The 27,440-nt window shown below is 37.1% G+C and overlaps 3 protein-coding genes across 5 annotated transcripts in view; 1 reads left to right on the top strand and 2 right to left on the bottom strand.

Moving 5' to 3' along the window:
• apaf1 (apoptotic peptidase activating factor 1) overlaps window positions 1–8,922 on the bottom strand; it is a 56,075-nt gene extending 47,153 nt beyond the window's left edge. For both annotated transcript variants that reach the window (XM_038294196.1, XM_038294197.1), the window contains exons 1-12: window positions 8,737–8,922; window positions 8,217–8,403; window positions 7,833–8,033; window positions 7,542–7,731; window positions 7,225–7,337; window positions 6,976–7,107; window positions 4,704–4,942; window positions 3,556–3,723; window positions 1,739–1,870; window positions 1,482–1,595; window positions 1,200–1,384; window positions 458–584 (exon numbers count right to left, since the gene is read on the bottom strand). In XM_038294196.1, the coding sequence (XP_038150124.1) occupies window positions 458–584; window positions 1,200–1,384; window positions 1,482–1,595; window positions 1,739–1,870; window positions 3,556–3,723; window positions 4,704–4,942; window positions 6,976–7,107; window positions 7,225–7,337; window positions 7,542–7,731; window positions 7,833–8,033; window positions 8,217–8,403; window positions 8,737–8,922 (1,974 nt within the window). The remainder of the gene's footprint in view (window positions 1–457; window positions 585–1,199; window positions 1,385–1,481; window positions 1,596–1,738; window positions 1,871–3,555; window positions 3,724–4,703; window positions 4,943–6,975; window positions 7,108–7,224; window positions 7,338–7,541; window positions 7,732–7,832; window positions 8,034–8,216; window positions 8,404–8,736) is intronic.
• A 4,539-nt stretch (window positions 8,923–13,461) lies between these two features.
• tcp11l2 (t-complex 11, testis-specific-like 2) lies at window positions 13,462–20,459 on the bottom strand. 2 transcript variants are annotated; one of them, XM_038294202.1, is made up of 10 exons: window positions 20,301–20,459; window positions 18,215–18,371; window positions 17,917–18,046; window positions 17,308–17,443; window positions 16,938–17,161; window positions 16,693–16,829; window positions 16,422–16,606; window positions 15,497–15,678; window positions 15,238–15,410; window positions 13,462–14,868 (listed from the first exon to the last, which is right to left on the bottom strand). In XM_038294202.1, exons 2-10 carry the CDS (start codon window positions 18,357–18,359, stop codon window positions 14,660–14,662), a joined length of 1,521 nt encoding a protein of 506 aa, XP_038150130.1. In that variant the 5' UTR covers window positions 18,360–18,371; window positions 20,301–20,459; the 3' UTR covers window positions 13,462–14,659. The 2 variants fall into 2 exon arrangements, with proteins under 2 accessions (XP_038150130.1, XP_038150131.1); XM_038294203.1 differs by having other exon boundaries at window positions 17,308–17,428.
• A 1,287-nt stretch (window positions 20,460–21,746) lies between these two features.
• Window positions 21,747–27,264, top strand: depdc4 (DEP domain containing 4). The gene is made up of 9 exons (XM_038294201.1): window positions 21,747–21,902; window positions 23,188–23,611; window positions 24,272–24,423; window positions 24,501–24,696; window positions 24,787–25,007; window positions 25,095–25,237; window positions 25,379–25,504; window positions 25,961–26,039; window positions 26,304–27,264. Exons 1-9 carry the CDS (start codon window positions 21,824–21,826, stop codon window positions 26,501–26,503), a joined length of 1,620 nt encoding a protein of 539 aa, XP_038150129.1. The 5' UTR covers window positions 21,747–21,823; the 3' UTR covers window positions 26,504–27,264.
• The last annotated feature ends 176 nt before the right edge of the window (window positions 27,265–27,440 follow it).

Here is a 27,440-nt window from a genome sequence, read left to right as displayed (position 1 = left end):
AGAAATATTACATATTAAAGAGGAAAGTTTTAAATAAAAAAGAGAAATGAATTAAGTATTAAATAAATACATCAGCAACAGATATATAGCATGATTTGAATAAATATAAGTGATGAAATAAATTAACTAAGCATGCAAGGATTGTGATAAAATAAATGAATTAACAAATAAAACGACCAAAATCAGACTTTTAAACATAAATATATGTAAATATGTAAAGCAAAACGCAAATATAATATCTAATTACATTTAGAAACCAATATTAATGAAATAAAAATCATATTTTTTAAGGTGATTATTTGAGATAAAATGTTACAGAGACAGAAAGAACCCAAGATAAACAAATTATATATATACATTTATATTATTAGGACATTTATCAATGTTTAGTATTTTTCTTTCTATATTTCTGTTCTACTTCAGACATAAACCCTTATTGCTTTCTGCCTGCAGATACCTTCAGCGTCTTGCTTGCTCCACAAGAAGCGATTTTGGTCCCGTCGTGAGAAAAGCAGGCGGAGTAGATGGAGCCCAGGTGAGGGTGAATTACCAAACGGGACAAATTCTCCACACTGCTCTTATTTCTGTAATGATAGGCACACAGACAGCTCAGAAAAACAGTAACAATAGGGTTATAACTTACCACTCTTAAAGCTACAGTGTGTAATTTTCAGCGACATCTCACGTCCAGACTGCAGACTGCAGCAACATGAACATCTCCCCCCCACCGCTTCTCCCCCCCAACAGTACGGTGAGCGTTACGGGACAAAATGTCTTCCACGACGTCCGCATCACCTACCTTCTCAAGTGATGAGGTTTGTTTACATAGATAATTTTACAGATAGTATTTATTAGTATCTATAGTAGTATTTAGTATCTATTGTTCAGTACCGTCTCAGTTCATCTCTCTCAACTTGCCGTAGTTACTTTGGAGCGTAATGGGCAATCTCGCAATCGCTAGTTTGTTGGCTCTGCGCTGCCGTAGCGCAAAGATGTCTGCCTCCATGGCTGCGAAACTCGCTCCTATGTAATTATAAATAAATTCTAAGGCAACGCAAATATTAAGGTTAAGAGGCTGAGCTCGTAGATGATGATAAATAACATAGTTATGTATAATATATTAAATTTCTGACTGTATATCCCTGTAATTATTACACACTGTATCTTTAATGATCAAGTAATTAACACTGCTTACTTACATTAATTCAAAGTAGAGCTTCCCACTCTTAGCCCGGTTCAGAGCCTGCTGCCGGGCTTGTTTGTAGACCTCTGAGGAGTGTGGCTGAGACAAAGCGAGCTGCACCACGTCAGGGAAAGGACGCTGCTCCAGGCGGTGGCCGCTAAGAGACAGAAACTCCTGAAACTGGCTCCGCACTTCACTGTTCTGGAGGAGGGGAGCAGAAAGGAGAACAACTTTAAAACTTACACAAAGACAGCAGCTAAATCTGCTATATCTTCCAACCGGTTTCATGTTTACTGACCTCTTGGTCCAGAATGGGTCCGTATTCCACGTAGTCATTGATGAGATGGGCTGGTCCCATTATCTTGGCCTTGATGCAGACCCAGTCCAGCGAGAACATGAGTGAGTAGAGCTCCTTTCCGGGACAAAAAAAAAAAAAAAAGACGACACGGTGAAGAAAATAAATACTAAAGAAGTTTAAGTGTTTTATATGCAAACCTAAAACAAGTAAACAAATATGCTGGCTCAGGATCAAGGAAGATGATATCTACATTTTACCTGAGACAAATTGGCTTTAGCCATGTGATAGGTCAGAAACCGGATCCAGTACAGACATTCCTCATCTCCAGACATGGGAGGAGCCTCTCTGTAGTGATGCTGGTACTGGTGCACCACCTTGCTGTGGAGACTCTGAAATATGAAAATTTTTACCGTTAAGCTCGAAAAAAAAAAATGAAACTGTGGTTCAATCAGGTGTACTTCTATTCTAAATACTTAATGCATCTTTTTGTAAACAATAAATAATCTTTGGATCTCATTCAGCAGTGGGTGTAATCACCTGAAAGGTTTTAGCCATTTTAATTATTGCTCCGACTGCAGCTGGATTATTTCTTTTTTTATTATGGATTATTTCTTTTCTATTTATTCTCTTTGCTTTCCAGTTTGCAGACTGGTTGCGAGAAAAAGGCGTGTGTTACATCTGCACAACATCGCCAACTACCCAAAGTTACACTGTAATTAACACACCATTACATTTAGCTAAATAGAAATGGTCAAATAAGTAAGTCAGGGAAGCGACATGAACAAACAAATAAAAAAACAAGAATATGTTTAAGCTAGATTACAAATCAAGTGCTAAATGAGATGATTTTTTTTTCTAGATATTACAGGAGATCAGGTAACGGATGGTTGCAATTATCTCCAATCAATAAAAAAAAAAAAAAAAAACATCAAACTGCAGTGAAGACTCTCATACTGAAACATGGAAAACTTTCTTCTTTTTAGAGAAAAGGCAAGCAGGAATTCCAGGATTTACTGGAAAAATCCAGTTTTAAGAGAATGAAAGTTGTTTTTGTTATACTATAATCACTTTTCTGTGTTTTTTTTTGCTCAAACCTATATGATTTAAAAGGGTAATCAGTTTACACATAGTTAATGCATTTAACATGTATCAAGATCACCAGGTTAAGCTGACAGATGAGGTTTTATGATGCACATAACAGTATTTTTTAACAACATTTCTATTTGTTGTTTTTTCTTTAAGTCTACATAAGACATTTCATGGTGTTTAGGGTGGGAACAGCAAGTTTATAAGTGTGTATATGCTTGCAAGTGTCCAGGGCCTTCTACAACAGCGTGCTGAGGAGGATACAGTGACAAGTTCAACTGTTTCTAAGTTAAAGATATTTGAATAAAAATGTTAATGATGCAATTTGATAGTTAAATGCTACTATTCAGTTGTTAGTAGATAACTTGGTGTTTCTAGGAGTTGTATCTATTTTTTTCCTTTTATATATTTATATTCTTATTTGTTGTTTTTTTAAAGCAAAGTTTTCTGAAATGTAAATAGTGCATAATAAATGGAGGTACCTGCAGTTGAAAATAAAAGAAAAAAATTTAAACAAACAAAAGATTGACTCACAGATTATTCCATTCATCCTATGTAGCTGAGAGCAGACTTTATTTTGGATACGTGTAAATGTTTGACATCAACATATGTGGACTACTATATAGGCAAATATATAACTGCCATCCACTCAATATTACTGTAATATTAAAAATGTTTAATTTAAAAAGAAAACTGTAATATAATATATAATTCTACTTTTATTAATGGTGCAATATGTGTGATTCATGACATGTTGCAACTAACATCTCATTCAGATGAAAATTATGAAAAATGAATCATTTTATCTGTTTTTTGGGGGTTTTTTTTTTACTATTAACAGACAGATGCATGTTTATTGTAGAAAGTTTTGATGTGACAAAATGATAATTGACAAAATTTCAACTGTCCCCGATCTCCCCCACTTTTCTGCTAATCTCACTTGTTAAGTTTTGACATGCTTGGGATAGAAAAAAAAAAGGGAAAAAACCTCTATTTGATTTCGGTAATGCTCCACCAGGAAGTCCAGCTGCAGGTCATGAAGGTAGTACAGATGGGGTTTAGAGTTTCTGTCTACAAAAAGCAGAGATTTGTTGACAAATTCTTGGAGAATGTCTTCCACCTCCTCTGGCTCCAGATCCCATAAAACACTCAGCACCTACATGAAAAGACAGAGAGAGACTGCCTTTATTATATTGTTTTTAATGAGGGTCAATATTTCCCAAATTCTGGTTGTTGTTTTTATTTTAACCCATTTCTCTACAGATTGGTGTACAACACCGTCTTATGAAAGAAGCTGGGCCAAGTCACCATGAAGGTTTAAAAACATCTCGCTAAAGTATTCAAACCTTTTTACTTTCCTTCTTTGTTGTCACTTTAAAACCTCCTATAATCATTTTTTCACATATTTATAAGTATTTTTTGTCTTAATATTTTTCGCTAACTCATTCTAACAAAGGTGTTTTTTCAAACTGAAATAATTAATTATTAATTCAAAATAACCCACAGAGAATAACAGTTAATCACATCACATAGCACAAATGCAAAAAAAAAAATCAAGATATGGCCATGCACTTAAAACGACAAGCCAGGAAATGATACCATGAATCAGAGGAAGCAGCCAAGAGGTCTAAAGTCTAAAGAGGAGCTGCAACGATCTATAACTGAGGTGGGTGAAGCTGGTGGACTTCACGCAGCAAGGTTGGATTTCTAAAGAAAAAAGCAACCTTTGGAAGAAAGCAATTCAAATTTCTGTTTGCAGCTTTCCATAAGCTTTATAGCAGAGACCAAAACCATGCATATATTTTCTATATTCAATTACAATAGCAGGAATGGTTAGTCAATAGGAAAATAAATATAACTAGATTCTGAACAATACTGAAAGAAATATTAGTGGCTGAAATTTCAAGAAGCATACAAAAATATCTGACTTTTTTTGTTATAAGTTTCCATTTGAATTTTGTTCAGAGATTCTGTTACAAAATTTAACAGAGAAAATAACTTAAACATATAGCATGAGTCAGATTTTTAACTATAAAAGGATTCATATTTAGCACAAAAGCAATTAAAAGAAATGTTAGTGTTTGCTGTTCGCATTTAACCACAAAAGGCAACAGCTGTGTGTTATATGGAAAAAACCTTTGCAGGAATCTTGACATCCTTTTCTAGCACAGTCAGGTCTTTGTAGAGCTCCCGATGCTCATCTGGTAAAACCTCGATGCTTGCAGCCATGGCCTGATCCAAAGCATGATAGTCATACGATGTTGACTTCTTTATGCGCTTAAACTGCTTCTGCTGCAGCTGGCGGAGGTAGTAAGGCCAACGGTCGGGTTTCTCTTTGAGCAGAGCGCCGATCAGAGACACCACCAGAGGAGAGCCTGGGCAGTGGCAAGAAGCACAATTTGACTTAAAAATCTCAATTTAAGAGTGAATCATATGAAGCCCTGATGTGGGAAACAATATATACTGCGTGCCCAAAAAATACTTATTAATTAGATCCCACAAAGCACTAATGCGCAAACTTGTCTCACGATGTACTTATTTGTAGCCACAACATAAGTATAAGCTGCACATGAAATACTGATGCAGCGCACCTTCTGTAACATTAGAGGAATGAACTAACATGATACTTGGATGGAGTTTTACTATAGAACTATTGTTTTTTATAGAAGAAGAGCAGCATATTTCTCTTAATCAATAAAAGGGGAATACTAATAATCCAAGATTTCTTTTTAATACAGTTGCCAAACTCAGCCACAGCCATAACTCTGTTTAACCGTTCATCTCCCCTTCTCTTAGCAGAAATTAGTTTATGGGATTCTTTATACATAAAATTGATTATATAAAAAAATAACACTATTAGCACCCATCTAAATATGATTGGTTAATCTTTGGAAGGTGAGGCAGCATCTGAGGTAATTTTACAACCTAACTGGGTTTGGACTGTTTTGATCTAGGGCCCTATAATTTCCACGATCACGGAATCGGCAAATTAAGGTGGAATCTAGGGTAAACGCGGAATTTCTACATTTGACATGAAATTCTGTTTTTGTGTGGAAGAAGAACGTATGTCGGGGGGAAATGCACACTGGGGGACGCAAATCTGGGTGACACAACCCCTCCAACTCAGCCTCCCCCATCAAAACATTGAAAAAATGGCGAAGTGGCTCTCCACAGCTCCGCTTTCGGCGAAAAAGTTGAGAAACACTTGCTTACATACTTGCTGTATTTTGCCTTGTTTTTTATGCACTTTAATGTACTGAATAGAAAATATGATTCTTTATTAAATACTTTAGAATTCTGAAATTGAGAGGTCCTATTTAATTTTTTTACTTGAAAAAGCTAATGGAGCACTTTTTTTTATAACCATTGGTTCATAACCATTAACATTTTGTTAGTACTTAGATTGCATTGTTATGTTGCATCATGCAGTAAAAGTACTAAGTAAATGTGTTTTTTTTACCTCAAATTTAAGGTCATTCCTATTTTATTTGTGTAGATTTTAATCATTAACATTAAAAGCACATTCCTTTTACGACTGAAATAACAGTAAAGGGTAAAAAAACTGAATTCGCAAAAATTAAAATGAAAAAAAAAACAGAATTTTCAAAAATTAAAATGGAAAAAAAACAGAATTTTCAAAAATTAAAATGGAAAAAAAACAGAATTTTCAAAAATTTGGGAAAAAATAAAACGGATTTTGGGAAAAAATAAAACGGATTTTGGGAAAACATAAAACGGATTTTGGGAAAACATAAAACGGATTTTGGGAAAACATAAAACGGAATTTGGGAAAAAATCAAACGGAATTTGGGAAAAAATCAAACGGAATTTGGGAAAAAATCAAACGGAATTTGGGAAAAAATAAAACGGATTTTGGGAAAAAATAAAACGGATTTTATAGGGCCCTATTGATCCAATTGAGCTTTCAGAGTTAGCGAAAGTATTATCTTTATGTTATGTTAGATTCCCCCTGATCTCCTCCTCCATTTTAGATATAATTAATCATCCCTGTCGCTGGCTTTTAAGGTAGCTGTAATTTATGGCTGAAAAATATTTTTTTATCTGGGAGTCAATTCTCCACAAGCAGTAGTCGTGAAACCATGATAGGCCAATCAGCAGGTGTTGTCAGTGCTGCGCTGCACCAATGATGAACGTAGAGGGAAATTAAATTTTTTAAAAGAGGAATAAGAAAAAGGTAGGGAAATGTCTTTTACTTTTTAAAAATGCTCTTATTATCATAAAAAAAAAAAGTACTCCATGCGCACATATTAGTATTAATTGGGAACTAATAGACATTTTGTGCCCTCATGTCAGTTCCTGACCCCCATAGAATCACTATATCTAAATATAAATAAGTTAATGTCATTTCTTTCTTTAGATCACAGTAACTTAAAAACAATTGACAGACCTTTACATTCTCTGACAATGCTGCGAGCCTCCTCGGGTAACGTGTTTGAGCTCATATTTGTGTACAGGGCCAGGATCTCCAGTGCCTTCTTATCATCCAGACCACTTTCTACTTCCACCTCATATTTTGGACCTAAAACATGAAAACAGAAGAGGAGATGAAACACACTGCTTGGGAAAAGCTGCAGATTTTTTTCCTAATGCAACAAAAAACAAAGAAGATAAGCTGTGTTCAGTGGAGATTGCATACCGCTAACAGAGTCAGCGAGGCTTCGATTTCTGGTGGTCAGAAGAATCCGACAGTGAATGTCAAACACTTTCAGCACTGAGCTGTCCCAGATGTCATCAAGGATAAGTAGAGATCTAACAGACAAAACAGAAAAAAATAAATAAATAAAAAAGAATTTCTGTTTCTGGTTTGACTGTTTTTTTTAATCAACATTTCATTTTATAGACCAACACAAAAATAGTCGATAACTGTGCTGTAAAAAAAATGCATCCTTTCATTCTAAGTAGAAATAAAAGTAGTCGTTTTGAACTGTAACAGAGGAGAATACACCATCTTACCTGGGATACCTGCGCAGCATCAGGAAGCGCAGGCGCTCCTTAGCTTCATCCAGAGATGTGGGCGGCCGAATATTCGACTGGGAATCCTGGCTCTGCTCCAGACGAAAACACAGTGACTGGATCTTCACCAGCAGGTCTGGTTTCTCCAGCTGACCAATGGAAAGCCAATGAACCCCCCCTGGGAAACATTCTGTGGGCAGAAGATGAGAAGAGGTGAGAAAATTTAAGCTATTTGAACTTTTCCACTATCCGTTGCATCATGTTTCATTGAGTCATTCAGATTTTTTTCACCTTCTATGAGTCCATGGTCTCTGACGGCCTCAGCTGCAAGCACGGACTTGCCTGACCCAGCCATGCCAAACACTGTCACCCAGCCACCTGCATCTTTCTGGAGCAAATAAAGTTTCTCCCTGACCTTATTCAGCAACTCTGGTCTACTGACAAACACCACAGGCCTCTGCGGGACTCCACCTTCACTGAGCACACGCTGGACTGTTGGGAAAGGCAGGAAAGAGTTCATATAAGGCATCCATGTTTGACAAATGTAAAATGTTAGGCTAAAGCAGGTAACTAAAACGGAATGCACATGATTGCTTCAAAACCCAAACACCTACACACTGAAAACATAACATCTGAATTCCCCGCTCCTCTAGTCAACAACATCCCACTTCTCACCATAAGATAAACTGTCAAAAGAGCTTTTATTTCCATCCACCGACACGTCTGGTAGGTCTTTTTGCAGCAGTCTTGCCAGATCGTCATACGCTTCCTTAACCAGCGCATTGTAGAAGGAAATGAAGCAACGATTGTCTTTCTCCAGCACAAGCTTAATGAGCGCTGCAGCCTGGTCTTTTCTGGTGGGCTGCAGGCAGAAATAAACAATGACTCATGTGACCTGAATGGCACATCAGACACATTGAAAGCAAACTTAACCGTTCCATCACAGTGGTTATAGCTACTATATGCCTGGAAAGTTTTCGTTTTTCTCATGCTCGTATACAGCTATTATCTTACAGACATTACAAGAATGGCACTGATATTTACAAATAAAATTAGACAAATTATGGGGAAACCAAAGGAACCCTTCCACAAAGTCTAAAGAACTACTGATAAAGAGCAGGAAGGTAGTCTGGTATAAACAACTTGTAAAAACTTAGAGTATGAGTAACTAATTATTCTGCTCAGCTTGGGTCACCTGAATCCTGATCTTCTCCTCCTCATCCACTGTCATCACACCATCACTGATCATGTGGTCCATAAGGAACTGGGGCTTGATGTCCTGCTCCAGTTGGTGGTGAAAGCGCATCAAGCTGCTCCGTGCCCGCTCCTCCAGGGCCATCTGTGCGGAGGTCACCGACCCTTCAGCAGCTGAAGATTTCATTAAAAAATTTACTGAGGTATTCGCTTAAAAAAAATGCTAAGCCATTTCAAATAAAGTATTTTAATGTATTTAAAATTAAACCTATATCTATTGCAGTTTGCATAAACTAACTGTAGGAGCTATTTCTCCATTATTAAATCTTAGAATTTGGATTATTTAGTTTGATTTGTTATTTAGAATAGGATTTATTTAGAGATTCCCTTATTTAGTTAATTAATTTTAGCTTGGGATGTGGGTGCTTCACAGTATAAATAGGGAGGTCTTAGGTAGCTCATCTTGCATGTGGGTGGTAATATGTTTTTTTTTTTACCAGTTCTCAGCCAGTTAATCAAACAGTGAGTTAATCAAAGAACAGGTGCAGGGATCCGTGAGATCAATAGAAGAATCCTGTGAGGCCTGTAACCTGTTTGTATGTACGGAGAATAAAGCAAGCAAACAACTGGATTTTGACCCTTTTTGATCTTTTTGGACTTCGTTAGCCAGAATCCACTGTTTTTTTCCAGTGGCTATTTCAGTTGAATTCACCTTTTGCTTTGATCACGTCTTAAGTTCTCCTGAATTATAGTTTAGTACAAATAGTCACTACACTTACATAAAAAACAGGAAAGTAAATGAAGGCCCACAGTATTACAGATCCTCCACTTTACTTAATAACAGTTATGAGAGTCTATGATTTACTGAAAAATGCAAAGCTGGCTGATTTCTTTTCTAAATTCTCCTGACCTAAAATTGTTGCTAAAAAGCAATAATTAAGGCAACCATGGCCTCATCAAAAGGTAATATGTTGCAAAAGGCTGAGCAGTAGTGATGTTATGAGATGAGGCTTCAAGGTGTGTGCCATGATTCATTTAGGGGAGGGGCCAAAATTGATGATGACCGAAGCCTCTCTATCGTGATACCATGTGACCACTTCAGGAAGTGGTTCAGAAAGCTCAAGAATTTTGAAAGGCTTTGAACAGCCTCACTACTCGGTCAAGATGTGGGAGTTTGTTGGAGAGTCGCTGTCAGTTGGATAGAGTTTGAATAGATTTGTTTTTCCAATCAATCTATTTGGTTAAAACTATTTTGGTTAAATTAAACAATGTAATGATCAAAATCTGCATAATCCACTGGACACAGTTGTAACTGTGTTAAGTAGTATTGCGCTCCATTGAATTGATATCAATGTTAGTGGCGTCATCTGTAAGACATAGGCTTCTACCCCTGAGGTTGCTGGTTCAAAACCCACCTTTGACTTTGAAAGTTGTGATGAAACTTAAGTATTTTGGCTTATGAGACTAATTTGTATTGGTTTGCCCTAGTAAAAATATAGATTGGGTAAATGCACTGCCAAATTAGATTGGTTGAACTCATAACTTCCAACCTGATTACCAAAAACTGTGGAAACAACTATAATGTTTGAATAAAAATGACTAACACCTTTCATTTTGCTCATCACTGCCAAATTTTCACAAACACTGTCAGCTTGAGTTTATTTCACTAAAATGTCAGAAAAACGGTGCACCTTAAATGATTACTCTCTTCTAAGACATTTTACACTTAAAACAACAACTTACAAATGATTTAATCATACAATCACTACTGAAGCAATCACTACTGAGTACCTTCATCCCAATATGCACAGATGCAATAATTACAGAGCCCAAATCCGTTATATAGTACATAGAAAGTGAATTGCACGAATGTTCTAGTTAACAGACATTAAACTATCATTATTCTGATTATTCTTACACAAATATCCCAAAAAAAGAATCTGACATTTGGGTTTGCATGAGGTGCCAGCCATAAGTACCACAACTACCAGTAGCCTGAAATAAACAATTCTCTGCGTCAGAGCCAACCCTGGTCCTCAAGGCACACTGCTCTGCATCTTTTGGATGTTTCTGAGCTTCAGCACACCTGATTCAGATGATTGCAGTTCAGCAAAGCCTGATAATCTGCTATCAATTGATAACAGGTGTGTGGAAGCTGGGAAACATCTAAAACATGCAGGGCAGTGTGCCTTGAGGACCAGGGTTGAAAAACACTGCGTTAGAGATTGTGGTACTGCATTAGTTTCACTATTAGAATGCAAGGACACACTGAAAGAAAAAGAGGAACATGAAAGTACTGAAAGCGAAAATATGACAGGGCTTATCAGATGCCCACCTGTTTTTAAGGTGACTAACTTCTCAAATCTACAGCTAACTTTTAAACGTCCATAAAGTCAAACAAATAATGAGAAATTGAACTTTAATACTTAATATAATAAACAAAAACCTATTTAATATCAAATAAACTCAGCGTTTAAAGGTATTTCTCAAGTCCATACACGACTTAGGCAGAGACAAAGAAAGCGGCAGGAAACATGTACTCACTGCTGTCTTTAGTGAAGAAATTTGGTGCTATATGTTGAATTGTGACCGTCGCAGTTAAGGCTCCTAGTTAGAAGATCCGAATGCTAGAAAAAAAACATAGCTTTCTATTTTAAAGTGACGCTACACGCCCAATTTAAGACGCGAGCTTCCGGGGTTTACAGCAAAAACAACTACTCCGGTTTGAGATAACCAATCACATACCGATATCTCGGCCACGTGAGCAGTGACCTCACGGATTAACGAAGCAGTAACTGGGCAAACAGCTGCTGCGTTCAGGTAATTTTCTCTGCGTCGTACATTTCTAACGTAGCCAATTGATTACAACTTTTTTCAGCAAATAATGTTTCTAAGACATCCATATAACAAAATACAATACATGTTTAGCAAATTAATTTGTTGAACCGTGCTGTACGCAGGTACATTTGGTGTCTGCGAATGTATCTAAAAATGAAAGCATAACCATCCTTCAGATTTTGTTTCATGATTCTGGAGAGATAATTTTGTGATTTTAATGTGTGTGTTTTTTCATCTCAATAGTTCAATGAAAGTTAGTCTGATTAATATAGGAGGAAATAAATCAGTTTAAGCACGATGGTGCCTTAAAAGTGAACTTTCCAGACAACACCCAAAGGTAACTGGTATTGCTTGATGACAGCTACAGGTTTCGTTTGAGTTTGTGTGTTTTTCTGTGTCTGTACAGGATAACTTGAAAAGTTTGTTAATGACCCAGATTGTAATCTCTATAGTTTTTTATTTATTTATTTTTATTATTACAATTTTTTGAGATTCTCCAACATCATGAGATAGGGCCATTTGGTGGAACAAACAGTTCCCCTCTAATCCAGAGGGTGGCAGCAGTGTGTATTGACAGGCTCAGTATCAGATTCAGCAAAGATTAATTTTATGGCAAACAAAAGCATATCAAATGGTTGGTTTGTTTTCAGGATCAACATAAAAACTTCTGAACAGATTTTTTTTTTAAATTTGCACCTCATGACAAGAACTAATTAATTAAAATCTGTGATTTGATGATCAAGATCGTGTGCAATTTTAACTGGTGTTGCAGCAATACCATTTTTTGGCCCCGATAGCCGATACCTGGCTTTGCCGTATCGGCCAATACCATATCGATACCATCTGTTTGAAATTGATATGTGTGTGTGTATATATGAAGAACTGCATACTACTTGGATGTAAAATAATTGCCATCATGGCTTTGTCAAGCTGCTGCCTACCTTTGTGAAGCAGGAAAAAAAAAAAATACTAATAAAAAGTGAATCCAGAAGAACTTTTTATTGCCTAATGGGTGACAATAGTTGAATAAACTTTTTGCTCTCAAAAATTGTATTGGTGCCCTATTTGTTGGTACTCGCTGATACCGATGCCACCATTTTAATGCTGGATCGGGGCCCCGCCTGATACTGGTATCGGTATCGCTGTAACACTACTTTTAACAATAGGTGTAAAGTCACAACATGGGTCAAAATGTGCTGTTTGGTGGAGATCTGCACTCTAGAAGTGCTTTTCTACATTATTCTGCTACCGGAGCTCAAGCTTTGTGGGTCCAACATTTGTGTTCACACAATCACACAATTAAATACTATGGCAATTAAATGTAGATAAAACAATTTAATGATGCTCCTTGCTTATCGTAATCACTCTGTACAATACACCAGTATAGCAGTGAAAACTCCCCACAGTATGATGCTGCCATCAACATGCTTAACAGTTATTACAGTATGTTCAGGTTTTAAATCCTTATACTTGCTTTAGCTCCTGCTAAATTATTTTTCTGGCCTTGTACTGGGTTTTGAAGATAGTACACAAACTGCTTTAGGTAGGGACAATTTCTGCAGCTTAATATATGCTACATAGTTTATGCTATATAAGTTTGTGCACAAGTTATAGTATGCATCTTCAACAACTTCTTTATTATTTCATCTGCTTTGTAACAATTTTTTGCTGCCCTTGTCATGCCTTATATTTGGCACATTATCTTTTCTCATCCTTACTGTGGCATAATAGTTCAATATAAATCTTGTATGGTCTCATCCACCTATAAGATACTGTCAAGAAGACATTTTTTTTGGTTGTAAGGATCCGGTTAGCAATTTACATCACACAGAAAATCTTTAATATCACACTTGGTTTATTTAGTTTCCACTATTCACACTTCTTATTCAAGTTTTTTTTTTTTTTTTTTTTTTTACATCAATTGTGGTACGGACAAAAATTGATATAAACCTCCCACATCTGTCTGTAAACTGCTTTTCTTTGTGCATTTTAAGGTTTTCAGAGGTTTTCAAACTCTCAACACAAACTATGAGTTTAGCACCTTTTCTTTTACTTTTTTAAACAAAAACAAAAAGACACAAATACTGAAAAACATTACAAGGTGTACAATGAAAAACAAACAAACTATATAACATGCCGTCCACTGGCAAATGTGTCAACAATACAAGTAAAAACATAACATGTGGCAAAGAACTCCAACACCAAGCTACTCATGCAAACAGGAAATTAAAGTTCTGACAGTTAAACATTTAAGCACTGAATGTGGCACTTACTATATACAGCATGATAATACCAGAACTAACTTAAATATTCAGTTTCTTATACTTGTATCAGTAATAAACACCTTGGATATGCAAGGAATCTGTAAAACTTCTCTACCAAATCTCTAAAAATATAAGCATCTCCTCTGTCTTGCTTTACATTTGATTATATGTGTTATAAAGATGTGCCCTTTGTCGTCTTATTTACAGCTTTGAGCAAAAAGGGGGAGGGAAGAAATAAAGCTGGATGTCAGATAATGTTCAGAAATGGAGTATTGTAACACTGAGTTTGTGCTCTGAAACTAAATGTTCACAATTCAGCTCACAATTAAAGCTGTTCTAGGATTTACTGTAGAAATGTTGAGATACAAATTGTTAGGTTTATTCAATGATGATAATTAAAGTAATGTTTGTTCATATGAAACATTGTAGAAATGAGATGCTTCACTCCTGTCTCATGATTCAGTAGGGAGACCATCCTGCCTTGTCATTCTAGTGGAGCGTCCTGTCTTTATGAACTGATCAATTGTTCTGTCAGAGAGATACTCTGTTTGTAACCATGTGTCATGTTCTGTTAATAAAACGCTCTGCAGAGGATGTCCGATGCGAGACAGTGTGTTTGAGTCTGGGGTTCAACTGTCTCTTCTTCTGCAGAAGCCGTATGAAAAATACCTTACTGTGTATTTCAGTTCTTCTTTTGCAAACCTACATTTATGAACCCAACACAAATAAAAACTGGAGACAATCCAGTTGCATGAAGCACAACTGACTACTTTGACCTTGTTTGATATTTGAGCTTTTTTCAGTCAAAAACATATGGTTGGTCTAACTGCTACCAAACAGCAGCTTCTTGATGATGTCCAGGTAGAACGGTCCATACACAGCCCTGTTGTTTTCAATCAGGAAGATGAATGATTTTCCCGTCAGTATTAATTCAGGCTTGATTGCGGCCAAGCCTGCTGGTACTTGCTCAAGTTTGTTCTTGGTGTTGGGGTTGGAAAGGAGCGCCGCAAAGTACTGCTGCACTCGATCCTCTGCAGAAAGGATATGACAAAATCAGGTCAGATTAAAAAAAAGAGCACTATTCAGGGTATTTATCACACCTGGTTGCAAAAAATCTTTCATGTGAAAATTCAACACTAAATAAACTCAAATTTCTACAGATTTGGGGTCTTTACCAACCATTTTTAAAAGTAAAACTACATATTTATTTTTAAGTCTTCAAATGTTGGACTAGCAAACCCCTGACAATGCAGAAAGTTGGGTTGTTTGATGCAAAGATTGATGTTTTAATAGAAAAAAAAACCCAACAACAAACAAATGACAGTTATTTACTGTACTAAAAAAAGAAGAAAAGATTAAGGTAGAAGCAGCTCCCTGAGTCACTTTTATTAGATCCTTACCAACAAGAGTACAGATGGGGTTGTCCTTCTGGCTGATGCTGCAGATCTGTCCTGTAAGTGTGGTCTGCATCTCTGGGGTCAGTGGAGGGTAGCCTCTCACTGTCAAAGACTTGTTGAGCTCACAGCCTATCTGAGCACTGACGCCCTCAAGTGTTTTTTCCATGTTATAGTCTCTGTAAATAGAATAAAGTTTAATTCTCCTGAAAAAGATAATGATTCATGTGTTTGAATGTGGGGATAGAAATGAGGATGAACTGACGGTCTATGCATGCCCTCTAGCAGAACACTGATCATCTTCTTCAGGCAGTCAGAGAGCGAGGAAATCCCTTGAATCGGCCCCCCAATGGTGCTGTTCACAATCAGCAGCACCTCATTCACCGTCTCTAACAGCTTCAGCTGCCTCTGAATCTCCTCCAGACGGGATTCGTCCATTACCCAAGTCTACAAAACCACAAAGAAGCAATAAAATACTTATGTTTAGATACCCTTAGGACAGGGGTCGGCAACCCGCGGCTCCTTGATGCCCCCCCCTGGAGCTTCTTCAAAAGTTTATGAAAAAGATTTTCTTTTTTAGTTTGTTTATTTATTTGTATAATAAAGATATTTAAACAATAAATGTAAATATTTCTGTGGGCATTTTGAAGAAAGTTAAAGCTCACCCAAAAAAAGGAATAAATAAAAAGATAAAGAAAGAAAGAAGGTTTGCAGTCGCAGCAGATTCAGTCATGTCTGCAAGGAAGTTTGTCGGTCGTGGGCGTAAACGCAGGGAAGATCCATCACTCTCACCCTCTCGCTCACCCTATGATGGTGATACAGTCTGGAGAAGAACTGACGTTTTCCTCCTGCGAACCCCCTTTTATACCAAAACACTGCCAATACGGCATTAAACAGTAGCTGTAAGTTAGAAACACGTTTAGCGGTCACCTGGAACACGTCAATTACGTTGATAGGCATTGGAGATAAGTTCTTGATAAGTTACGCTTAACTTATGCATAAGTTAATCGTACACATCCAACATATGCCAGAGTTTTTTTCCAGATTTTTCATACATCAGGCATACGCTGGCTAAATCGTCAAGGCGTAACCAGGGCTTTAGGATGAATGTGGAGCATATTTTTGTTTGGATAAGATGAGGAAAAAAGCTAAACAAAATAAAAGGAGGCTACATAAACAGAACGGATTACCTCAGGCACTGGAGTCTTAGAAAAGTCCCAAGTGAGGAGACTGAGGCAGGCTGTATTGAGGATTTGGTTTGGACCAGGAAGAGTTTGCTGCCCTTCCCTGGGATCAGACTTTGCTGGAGGGACGGTTGCCGGCAGCAGCTCCTCCAATGCTGACTTGATCCAGGCGGTGGTGCGGTCTAAAGCAGCTAAATACAGAACAGTTTTGTTTCTAACTTTGGGACTTATTTATTTCACATTATTCAGAGAAATAACACTTTTTTTCTTTACTCACTCGGCGTTTTGTCCAAGATGCCCTGAAAAGTTTCTCTCTCGTATTGAACCCCGTTCCTCTGCAGAAGAGGTTTTAGGCTTTGAATTGTAAGGCTGACATGGTCTGCTCTCATCAGGTTCAGAACACGGAAGATCTCCCTTGTGAGCACAAGAAAAATCAAAAGGCATTTTATTTTTGTTTTACAAACTAAACAAATATAACAGCGTTTCTCACTTAAATGCATAAAAGCAAACAGTTTTATTTACTTGAATAGTGTAACAATGTTGTCTGTGCTTTCCCGTAGCTTCCTGATTTCTCCATCCCTCACTGGAGCACACATCTTTCCCATGGTGGTAATGATATAAGACGCAAGTCGCTGGATGTCTACAGCTTCATTTTCAGCCTGCTGACGAATTAGGTCCATGTCCAGCACCTCCATGATCTGGGTCCGCATCCGATTGGCACCCGGGTTAAGGAACGACAGCAAGATCTGTAGGGAAGGGCAAAACACTTAGGTTGAACGTCATTCTATGCTGACCATATTTGGGTTTTTAACTCAAAGCAGACACAAGAGAGAAGAGGCAATCTGGTTTGAACTAATGTAAAGAAGCTGCTAACATCCGATGCAGCACTGACCTCTCTGATCTCCTGTAATAATTTAATGGCGTGCTGATACTCAGGCGGGTCGTCGTTCAGCTCAGTCTCCAGGATATCCCAATAGGCCTTTTGGACATTATCTCTTACTGCATTCAATAAACTGCAAAAAAACAAACTATTCACTCTGTAGAACACAGTGAACACAAATGCTGCAGTGTGTGACTTTTGCCATGAATTTTATATCTAATAAGCTGATTTAGGTTTTTGGATACTAAGAAGCAGCTTTCAGGTTACTAGCAACTGTCAGCTTTTTATTTACTGCTGGAATTAGACTTTAAATTATTTGGAAACGACTTCACAACCTTTTACAGACCAGAACGCAGCAGCAATCGCTTCTCTAAGATCACTGCTAAAACTCTGCATTTTTGTAGAAGTAACACCACTCTTGAATCTTAAAGCTACACCAAGGGTATACTTAGTATTTTATATGATTCTTCAACTATTTTGTTCAATGCTAGACTTAAAGCATTTTTCCCCCTTATTTGATCAGTTATTACCATAGAAAGATATGAGTGAAATTAACATTAAATTCCATTTTAGTTCTCATTGGACACAGACAAACATACTTAAATGGATTATGGGAAGTACCTGTTCTGTGGCCCTCTGTTTAGGTCCAAATGGAAATCAAAATTGGCAATCTCATGTGCAAGTTTGAGATCAAAAAGTTCTCTTCCAGCCTCCATGACTTCATCTAGAGACAGGGTTTTGGGTGGACTTGCTGTGGGAAGAAAACATAGTTATTAAAGCTATGGAAAGCTATTAATTGATAAATTTGCAGCAGTTTAAAGTAAACACCATCTTGTAAAATAGAAGCCAGCTACAAGAAAAGTAGAGAAAACAAGTGATGGACAACTTGAAAAACTTGCAAATACTGAAATGGACTAACAGGAAGGAGTGCTTTGTTTGCTGGAGCCGTCGCTGTTGAAACTGTCACGAGAGCAGTCTTGGTCACTAGTGAGCGATGACTCCACATCGCTGCTTTGGTCCTCACTCCTGGATGATGAGTTGGCCCTCTCATCATTTAGAGGCATCCTGGTTTACAGCTGCACAGGAGATATTCATAAAACACAAGGTCTTGAATCACATTTTCTCTCATCACAACTTAAAAGTACTTTATTGGTTTTTTTTTTTATGAGATAGACCACATACTGTGAGGATTGTTTTGAAGTTGAGGGAAGCGATTCCTTAAATAACTCCTCTCCTCCACTACTAAATTCCCAATTAGTGAAGCTTAAATTTCCATTTTTCCAAACTTTAAACAAATTATAAATCTGGGGTATACATATCAGTTGATTCAGTTATGAACTGTCCTTAGTGCCTAACAAATAAAATACCATCTCATCTAAACAGCATTAAACTGCCGAAGAGGAAGAGGCGAAAATTTTTGGTTGCCTATGACTGCATCAAAAACACTGCTACACACAACAGCTGGTAGGCTGGTTACCACAGATACGGCAATAGCTATTGAAAGTGATACCACTCGAGCTATCGAACACAGAGGATTTCAACAGGATGTAGTGTTAAACTCAGACAACACATAAGGGATGTGCTTAATTGTTTGGTTTTAGCCTCAAAGGAAAACATTAAAAGACCACTCTCCAACAGAAAGCTGGTAAAATGACATAACAGGGGGGATCATTTTACACCTGACCATTCGCCGTCTGTTTGATAGAGAAGTATATCACCCCATGGGGAGCATTACTTTGCTTTTATTAGCATAAACACCGAGTACAGGACATGCAGAGGGAAACTTGCATCGTTTTACTTCCTGGTCTCAGTTATCTGCAGCCAGATATGAATACATGCTCAGCTCTGGCAGTATAAAGATAGCTCAAGGGGTGAGCATGAAGGGAGGGAAGGGGGGGTTAACAAGATTAAATTCTGCAAATGATCATCAGCTAAAACTGACAGCTAAATCAAACTGAAGCAGCATTATTTTTTTTAAAGATAATCCAGTAGGTTTGAGTGGAGCAAGATAATTAGGGATTAGATGTAATCTTTATTAGGAAAATCCCTTTTGGATGTTTTCTGAATATGTAGAACTAAATGTTGGCTCAAAATAATGCAAACCAGGCTGAATTAATATTCTTTAAACATGAAGAAAAAATTAAATAACAATGTTACACAGTTTTTACATTGTTATAATTACATGTAACAAGTGACATATTTGGACAAAAGTATATCAATTTCCATCAATGTTCAATAAACAGAAAACAATAGACTAAAATTGTGTTTTACATTAAACAATAATAAAAGCTATTGAAAAGGATCTGATTATTTAGTCTATAATCAAAACATTAAACAACCACATTTTAGAATGATAATATACCAATATTGCTGCAACAATGGGGTGAAATAAATACTAAAACGTCTATAGTTTTATATAATGATCCCCTAAAACACCAAATATTACAGCAGAATAATGTAAACAAAGCCTTAAATAAGGAAGGAGGGGCAATCTACAGAGGAGCTTCTGCTATTGGCTGCTGCTGCCTGTCAATCATCCTGCCATGGAAAACCTTTGGTTGTCTAGTTTTGCACATGGATAAAAAATATCCACACATACGTAAGAAATCAGTGCACGTGATCGGAGCTACTGACCAAAACAAGAACCTTGTGTACATTTGAGGCCGTAGGTTAGATTTTAACTCATAACATCTGTTTGTGCAACGACTGAATGCATTCAGTTCAACTCGGCGAACACGGAGCGAAATGTCAAACTCGACAATAATGTTTACATTTAACTGAATGTCTCGTGAAGCATACAGGCTGTGTTTTTCTTGGTCCAGCTGTCAAAGATCAATGCTTTTGTTTGCCTTAACGTCTTCGACTTTCAATCTAATACTGTACTTTTATTTCCGCTTTAAAACAAGGTGACACTCGGTGGTAATAGTCAATGTCGTCAAAAAAACAGCTATTGAATTGGACGGGATACTAAACTATAGAGTATCCTTCACAAAAATAGGATTTACCTCATGGAAGTTCGCACAAAAGAAGACTGAAACTGTGTCAGCAGCGTCGAGTTCAGCTCTATTTGCCGTTTAAAGGTCCCAAGCTCCGAGTCTAATGGTTCAAACCATTTCACTCATGTTGGTCTTTTAGTGCTAAACAAGCTAACAAACAACATCTTATTTCACAAAATAATTGATATCTACATTTTATAGTATGTGCGACACTAATGTAAGTGGTAAGGAGGTTCGAGAAGGATACTATTGGTTAAACGTAAAGTTGCAAATGTCATGTAAAATGGTATTGTCCAATCTGCCTCACAACCCAGGTGTACGGCAAACCATAGTATCATATAATCAAACAACTTGTTTATCTGACTTTTTAACCATTAAGAATGTATGATGACTTATACAGATTTATTTTGTCATTTTGTGTACGCAAACGGAAATTTCTTTAAGAATAGCTCTCCAGATAATTTCATTTTTTTAAAGTGCATACTTGAAAACAGCAAAAAAATACGTAAAATAAGTAATACAATCATATGACTGTATATTTACAGTTCTAACATTTCAGGCTTTTTTAAGAATATTTTCTTTAAAATAAAAATAGGGGCTGCTCAATGGCACAGTGGGTAGTACTGCTGCCTTGCAGCAAGAAGGTTGCGGGTTCTCTTTCTGCATGGAGTGTGCATGCTCTCCCTGAGCATCCTTTGGGTTCTCTCCGGGTACTGCGGCTTCCTCACACAGTCCAAAAACATGATAATGTTAAAAATAATAATAAGACTTGGACTCAGGCAACTTTTATTGTCATTTTGTATACACAACACACAGTGTACACAACACGAAATTTTGTTTTGTACAGCTCCCATGACATTTCTATTTCTTAAAGTGAACGGCATATTTTGTGGAATTGTCGAGAGCTATATCAAGTCGCTGCCGCCATGATGAATGTTCAACAACAATAACAAAAACAGTAATACAAATATAAAATCCATTATTCTGTTTTTCACAATAAGGCATTTAAAACATCCAGAATATGCTTGTCCTTGTCTTCCATTGTCATCTTAGATGACTCAGACAATGTTATAAAATACATGATTTTTTTTTCGTGAGCTTTTGACCTCAGACTTTAAACTTTACATAATACAATTTAAATGGCTCTGATATAGTCTGTACAAGTCTAATTTAAAGTTTTTTAAGGCTGATCTGTTTTATGTTTAATGATCTTAAAACATATTTACTAGATTTGTATAGCTACATAAGTGCTGTGTTTTAGTGTCAAATGTTGGTTTTTAATATAATTTTTTTTTTCAAATACATTCTATGTCGTCTGTACTCATTTAAATGTGGGCAGGACCAAGAAAACTCCAAGAGTATATGTTTGTTTGTGTTTAACTATTAAATGATAAAGCTGACTTCCATTCACCTAGAAAGGACGTTTTTTTGTTTACAGACCTTTCTCGTCGAGGTGTGACTCTTTTCCTCGCCGCTTGGAAGCAGCAGTGTGTGCCTTATTACAATGTACCAACGAAGAAGAATATAGTTGTATGATGGCGGTTGATTTGACTCCACGGTTTCGAAGGTTGAATAGTCAAACGAGAAGTCTCAGAGAAAATACCCCGAATGGTAAGATTTTAGCGAACAAATATATTTATTTAACATAGCCACAAAAACTTTGAACTGGAATATATCTTTATATAAATAATTTGAATAGCTACCTCCTCTTAACTCGATGTTGTTTTGCACTTCGAACCCTCAAAGTGGTTCTTTATCTGTTTTTCTTTAGTCTGGGGAAGAATTATAACTGATCTCTTATTTTATAGCATCTAACTAGAGACCTCAATAACGAAATGTAATATAACGGAAGTTTACTCTGTTTTAAATTTGCTGCTTAAAAGGCGATTATGAAATTCCTCTGGAAAGTGTTAATATAACTGGTTTTCTAACATTATAAATTTCCCAGTTTTCCCTGACCTGCTTCCTTAAACCTTCTGAAGAACCAATCACTATATTATGATACTGCCACCTACGTGCCACGCCATCTTTCTTGTTCTGCATGTAAACCAAAAAAGTCCTGGGAACTTTTTGTCTTTTGGTGTTTCCACAGTGCTGTTTGTTCACTAATGTTCTCTGAAAAACCTCAGATCAGCTGTAGTTGCAGGGAAATAAAATGATCCACAGTTTGACCCTATTTAGCTGATTCATCAAAGCAACAGGCTTGTTTTATTTAAGAGTGTTAGACTAAGGATTAAAGATTTTCTGCTACTATTTTATTTCTAAAATCCTAATATTCCACTTTGTGTTGATCCGTCTTATATGATCCTCCAAAACATTACCTTTATGTTGTCAAAAGTGAGACAGTTCTTGGGTTATGGACACTTTCGCATGGCACTCTTTATCATTTTGAGACATACAACACACCTGCAGCACCTTTTAGAGATCATCCCCTATTTGAACTTTCAGATTTCATCTTTGCTGGTGAAGATTCTCAGTCATCCAGGTAGTAATCATTTCAAAAAAGTAAAAAAAAAACAGTCCACTGGACTTTGTTTCCAAGTTTGGAAACGTTTTGCTTCCCATCAAGGATGCTTTTTCAATTCAGGATTTTAGAATAGCGTTGAGTTCGAGGCTTTATAGAGTGGACTTGTTCAATTTACATGTTTTTGAAGCCAAAACAAGGCTTTGTTTTGGCTTTGTAAAGCCTCTAACTCAAACCTATTCTGGATGGGAAGCGAAATGTCTTCAAACTTGGAAAGAAATTCCAGTGGATTGTTTTTTAACTTTTTTGCAAAGAATTCATCTTTATTTTGTACATAATCATTTTTAGGACAGAGTTTGATACTTACCTGTTACCACTTTTAAAGAAACCCCCTTTTAAGTCCACCCAATTTGAACCATGATCTTCCAACAGATTTCTCAAGGCCTTTCGGTGCGACACAGCTTTGGCAGAACATCATCCATGCCCTGCGGACTCAGGTGGAGGTGTGTCGCCTCAGGAAACACCTCCGTGTTCACACCGAATGCTTCACTGGGTCGGACGCCGTGGATGCAGTTCTCAGCTACCTGATGCAGAACGTGGTGTTCTGCACCAGCGAGGTGTCGCGCCTCAAAGCTGCTCGGCTCTGCCAGGCTCTGATGGAGGCCAAGGTGTTTGAGTCGGTGGGCACAAAGCTTTTTCGCAGAGACAAAGAGGCGAATTTTGAGGACAGTAGCGGCAGTCTTTATCGTTTTATGGAACAGAAGACCATAAATGGTCCTGCCATCAAGGAGGACAGCAGGGATGCAGAAAATATTCTGCTAAATGAACATGAGACAAAGAGGAAGAAGATCTCAAGGTTGGATCAAATTTTATTTTCTCAGAATTGTGATCGTGTCTTATCTTAACTTTGTTGTTCAGATGACATTAATGCAGTCTGATTGAGCATGGATGTTATATTAATTAACTTCTATTTAATATTTCCATGTAAATAATCTTGGTTTTTATGTATTTGTAGTTTATGAGGATTGGTGACTTCCCTCCTTTTTTATTGTTAAATCCACTACGTGGAAAGCTAAAGTATACTTGGCAGCAATCGGGCTCCACAGCATGATGTTGCCTACGCCATGCTTAACAGTTGGCTGGTGGGAAGCCAGCTTTGTCTTTCGACAAAAAAAAAAAAAAAAATTTCGGTTCTTCCAAGATGTTGTTGTGCCTTTAAACTCCGAATATAGGAGATTGATTAGGATGTTTAGAACAGCTGAGACTTAATCCGCTGCTACATTAATTTCATGTCATTTACTGAATGATTTAAATGATTCTGAACAGGAGTGTGTTGGTGAAAACAGCTCGTACTTACTATGTATATGTGGCTGAATGTTTAGATGTTAGCCTTACTACTGTGGCCTGTTGCGTATCAGAAAACGTTCAATACTAATTCAAACCTGTGCAATTAATAGTTCTTTTGAGTATATAAAGTAAGGTGTTGTTCTATTCCTCCACTCTTCTTGCCCTTTAGGCTTAATGAAATGAGGACCTTCTCCAACCCTCTTGCCGTCGAACCATCAGACAGGAGAGTCGAGCGGCTTTTCCGGACCATCAACCTGCAAACGTCCTTCTCCCCTGTTAGGAACAGAGCAGCCTCCGCTTCCAGCTTCCTGTCTAAAGCTGGTAATGATAGAACTGTTTGGTTTTGGGATCTTATTATTTTAGTTTTGTTTATTTGTATTTTTTCCCTCCGTCTCCAGTGGTGGATGAGGTTTGGAAGCAGCAGACCCTCCTGCAGCTGCTGCTGATCATAGAGCTGCCAGTGTTGGACTGCATACTCACCTCTCCTGAAAGGCTTCGTTCTAGAACCTGCAGGGCTCCTCTGGCCAACTGCGACCTGGTTATCTCTAACACCTGTCTGGAAAGAGACCTTCCTGATTCACTCAGCCTCCTTCAGTCCGTACTTGATCAAATGTTTAAACACTGACCCTTCGAAATGTGTGTTGAGAGGATTTTGAATGTTTCACCCCCTTTTTCTCCACTCAGAATGGATTCATGGCTTACAGCGGCAGCAGACTGCCTTGAGCTGTTTCCAGATCAGCTGATTATGGTCACAGGGGAAAATCTCAGCCAACAAAGTGGTGACAGTGCAGAGCAGAAGAGACTCCTCTTTGACACCATTTCCAAGTATTACAACGGACAGGAAAAAGCGCCACTAATATCAGGACGCTACCTGGATATACATGTCGCAATTCTGCATTTATTGGGTAAGAGCAGGCCTGCAGATGTAGGATGACATGTGAAGGGTTGAAGTATGAAGTTGTAGTTTCTAATGTCTTTAGTTGGTTCTTTAGATGATGGGAAGACGCGGGAAGCCGTCAGAGCGTCTCAGCTGTGTTTGCGGCTGCTGGAGACGAGTGTGAGGGATGAACTGAGGAGACTCCTGGCCTTCATGGCTGCTGCTGCTCAGTCGGAGGCTTGTCGGCTGCAGAAGCAGGTAACAAAAAAACTGACCTCCCAGCTGCTTTTCCTCTGTATCTTCATTTTTAATATGTTTAAGAAAAAAGCTCCTATATTGATTGTTTTCGTTGATAGAATTAGAGCTGATTGACTCACTTCAGCCTGTTTATTTCTTTAGGTTGACAACAGGACTTTTGTCTGCCGCACTTTTCAGAGAGCTCTTGTTCAGAGCCATGAACTCACTCGACCTCAGAGCGAAACCCTGGTACTGTTTCTCATGGACCATCATGCTGAACTCTTTAAGGTGCGTTGCTTTTAGGGCCATTTGTTAGATTTCACTTTTAGATCCAGGAAAATCCTTCTGTATCTCACAGCTTTATCAATCTTGTGCAGAAACTAAAAAAAAACTTGACTAACTGTATCTAAAGAGCCTTGTAAAAGTATTTATAAATCTATTAGAAAACCACACTTTAATGTACGTTTATCAGGATTTTCAGTTTTTGTCCTGCTTTAAGGTGAACATCTAAAGTAAGTCTATAACAAATATTTCTTCTTTTTCCCATTTTTTCCTTATTTCCATCCCTCTGCTCAGAGTGATGTTAACTGTTAGTTCACCACAAACTTTAACAACAGAATTAAGTGGTGCTGCATCCAAATGAAAGTCCACTTTTTAAAGTTTAAAGAAATGTACTTTAAATATTTTTGTAACATTGTATAAAGATTATTTTCTCTTGTATTTCCTCCCTGGCTGTTCTGAAAGACTCCTGCAGCACTTATTGAAGCGGTGAGAAGAGCATTAAGGACCTTGCAGCAGGGGAAGGACCCAGATTCAGTTGCTAGTAAGTTGAACTTTGATGAAGCTTTAACATGTCATCTAAAAAAAATCAGTTTTGAATGAAATTTTCTTTTCATTTTGTAAAGAAATATTTTTGTGCATTTGATTTAGATATGCAGTCTGAATTTCTAACTGCAGAAAGTCATAATCCTTGCAATTCTAAAGTTGTTTTTATGTCCACTTGGGGGCGCTGCTGTTCCAGGTTTCACCTGAATGTTAAAGTAATTTAAATGCAGAGTGAATACAAATTGTTCCCTCTGTTTTGCAGCCTTTACTTTCTGCCAAAGGGTAACCCGGCAGGAGTACGAAGATCAGCGGGAAGCCAGCACTCTTGAAAGTCTCAAACAGCTCCTCTGTCACATTTCATCCAACACGAGCATGGCTGCAAAGGAGAAGAGGAAGCTGCTCAAGGAGTTTGAAAAGCATCACCCAGTGGTCTTCCTCCAGCATTTTTCTTACTCTTTCTAAATCAAATGCTGTCAAAATGTTATTTGATATGTGAAGAAAATTGAATAATTTTAACCAAAATTTGCAAATCAAAGTAAAAAAAAAAAGACATTTAATTATCCTAAATCAAATTAATGTTGAGACTTGTTGCTTTGTGTTTGAGTTGTTTTAGGAAAGCATATAATGAAACGAAAATGGATAAAAGTAGGAACTTTTGTTATTTGAAACTTGATTACGATAAACCCCGCTTGATGTTTTAATTTAACATTCTTCCTGTGCAGTGTTATAACACATTTATATGTAAAAATATCAGTTGGAAAAAAGTTTTTGTAGCTGACCTTGTTTTGTTGCATCAAAAGGTGTAAGAAAAGGGAAGGAAAATAATGACACTGAATTTTGTAGTATAAATCTTTTTTCTTTACTTTTACATAAGATTTAAATGAAATGAAGGCTAGATTAATGGGTTATTATGGTAGTACCTCAGGGTAACATTTCATTTGTAGGTTCTCAGGACATTTAGTGCTACTAACTATAATGTTTATAATTTAAACTTTTAAATACTTGAATTGATATAAAATTAAGTGAGTATTATAAATGACTTGGTGTAATTTTAGGCCGCTAATGTATTATTTGATGAGATTGGCTGACGCATTTTGATTTTAGTTTTATTTTTGTAAAACAATGTTAAAAGAATGACTCTAATTGTTTTTCTCATTTTATAACACTGAAATAATTAAATAATGCACTTTATTATGTTGAATTAAAGCTGTCCTCCCAATTAAGGACTGTATTTTCTTGTAATTATTATTTTTTTTTGTTTAACTGTGCCACCATTAAAGTATTCATTTTAGAACTTCACATTCAGTTATCACCGCAAACCTTCATGAGTTTTTATGGGTTTTTATCTGAACGTATTAAGAGCAGAAAATAAAACTTAAATATATGCCCTCTATTAACA

The sequence above is a fragment of the Cyprinodon tularosa genome, unplaced genomic scaffold, assembly GCF_016077235.1.
Source record: "Cyprinodon tularosa strain WSP-4 unplaced genomic scaffold, ASM1607723v1 ctg336, whole genome shotgun sequence".
NCBI lineage: Eukaryota > Metazoa > Chordata > Actinopteri > Cyprinodontiformes > Cyprinodontidae > Cyprinodon > Cyprinodon tularosa.
The sequence above is the reverse complement of the archived record's forward strand: the minus strand, read 5'-3'. Positions and strand labels throughout refer to the sequence as shown.

Bases quoted from the DNA above. Each gene is read 5' to 3' on its own strand.
- tcp11l2 (XM_038294202.1), bottom strand. From the start codon at position 18,359: ATGCCTCTAAATGATGAGAGGGCCAACTCATCATCCAGGAGTGAGGAC. The intron at 17,162-17,307 runs GTCAGTGCTGCA...CCTTCCCTACAG, and splicing joins TATTACAGGAGATCAGAGAG to ATCTTGCTGTCGTTCCTTAA. The intron at 16,830-16,937 runs GTAAATAAAACT...TGTGCTCACAAG, and splicing joins AACATTGTTACACTATTCAA to GGAGATCTTCCGTGTTCTGA.
- depdc4 (XM_038294201.1), top strand. From the start codon at position 21,824: ATGATGGCGGTTGATTTGACTCCACGGTTTCGAAGGTTGAATAGTCAA. The intron at 24,697-24,786 runs GTCCGTACTTGA...TTCTCCACTCAG, and splicing joins GATTCACTCAGCCTCCTTCA to AATGGATTCATGGCTTACAG. The intron at 26,040-26,303 runs GTAAGTTGAACT...TCTGTTTTGCAG, and splicing joins GGACCCAGATTCAGTTGCTA to CCTTTACTTTCTGCCAAAGG.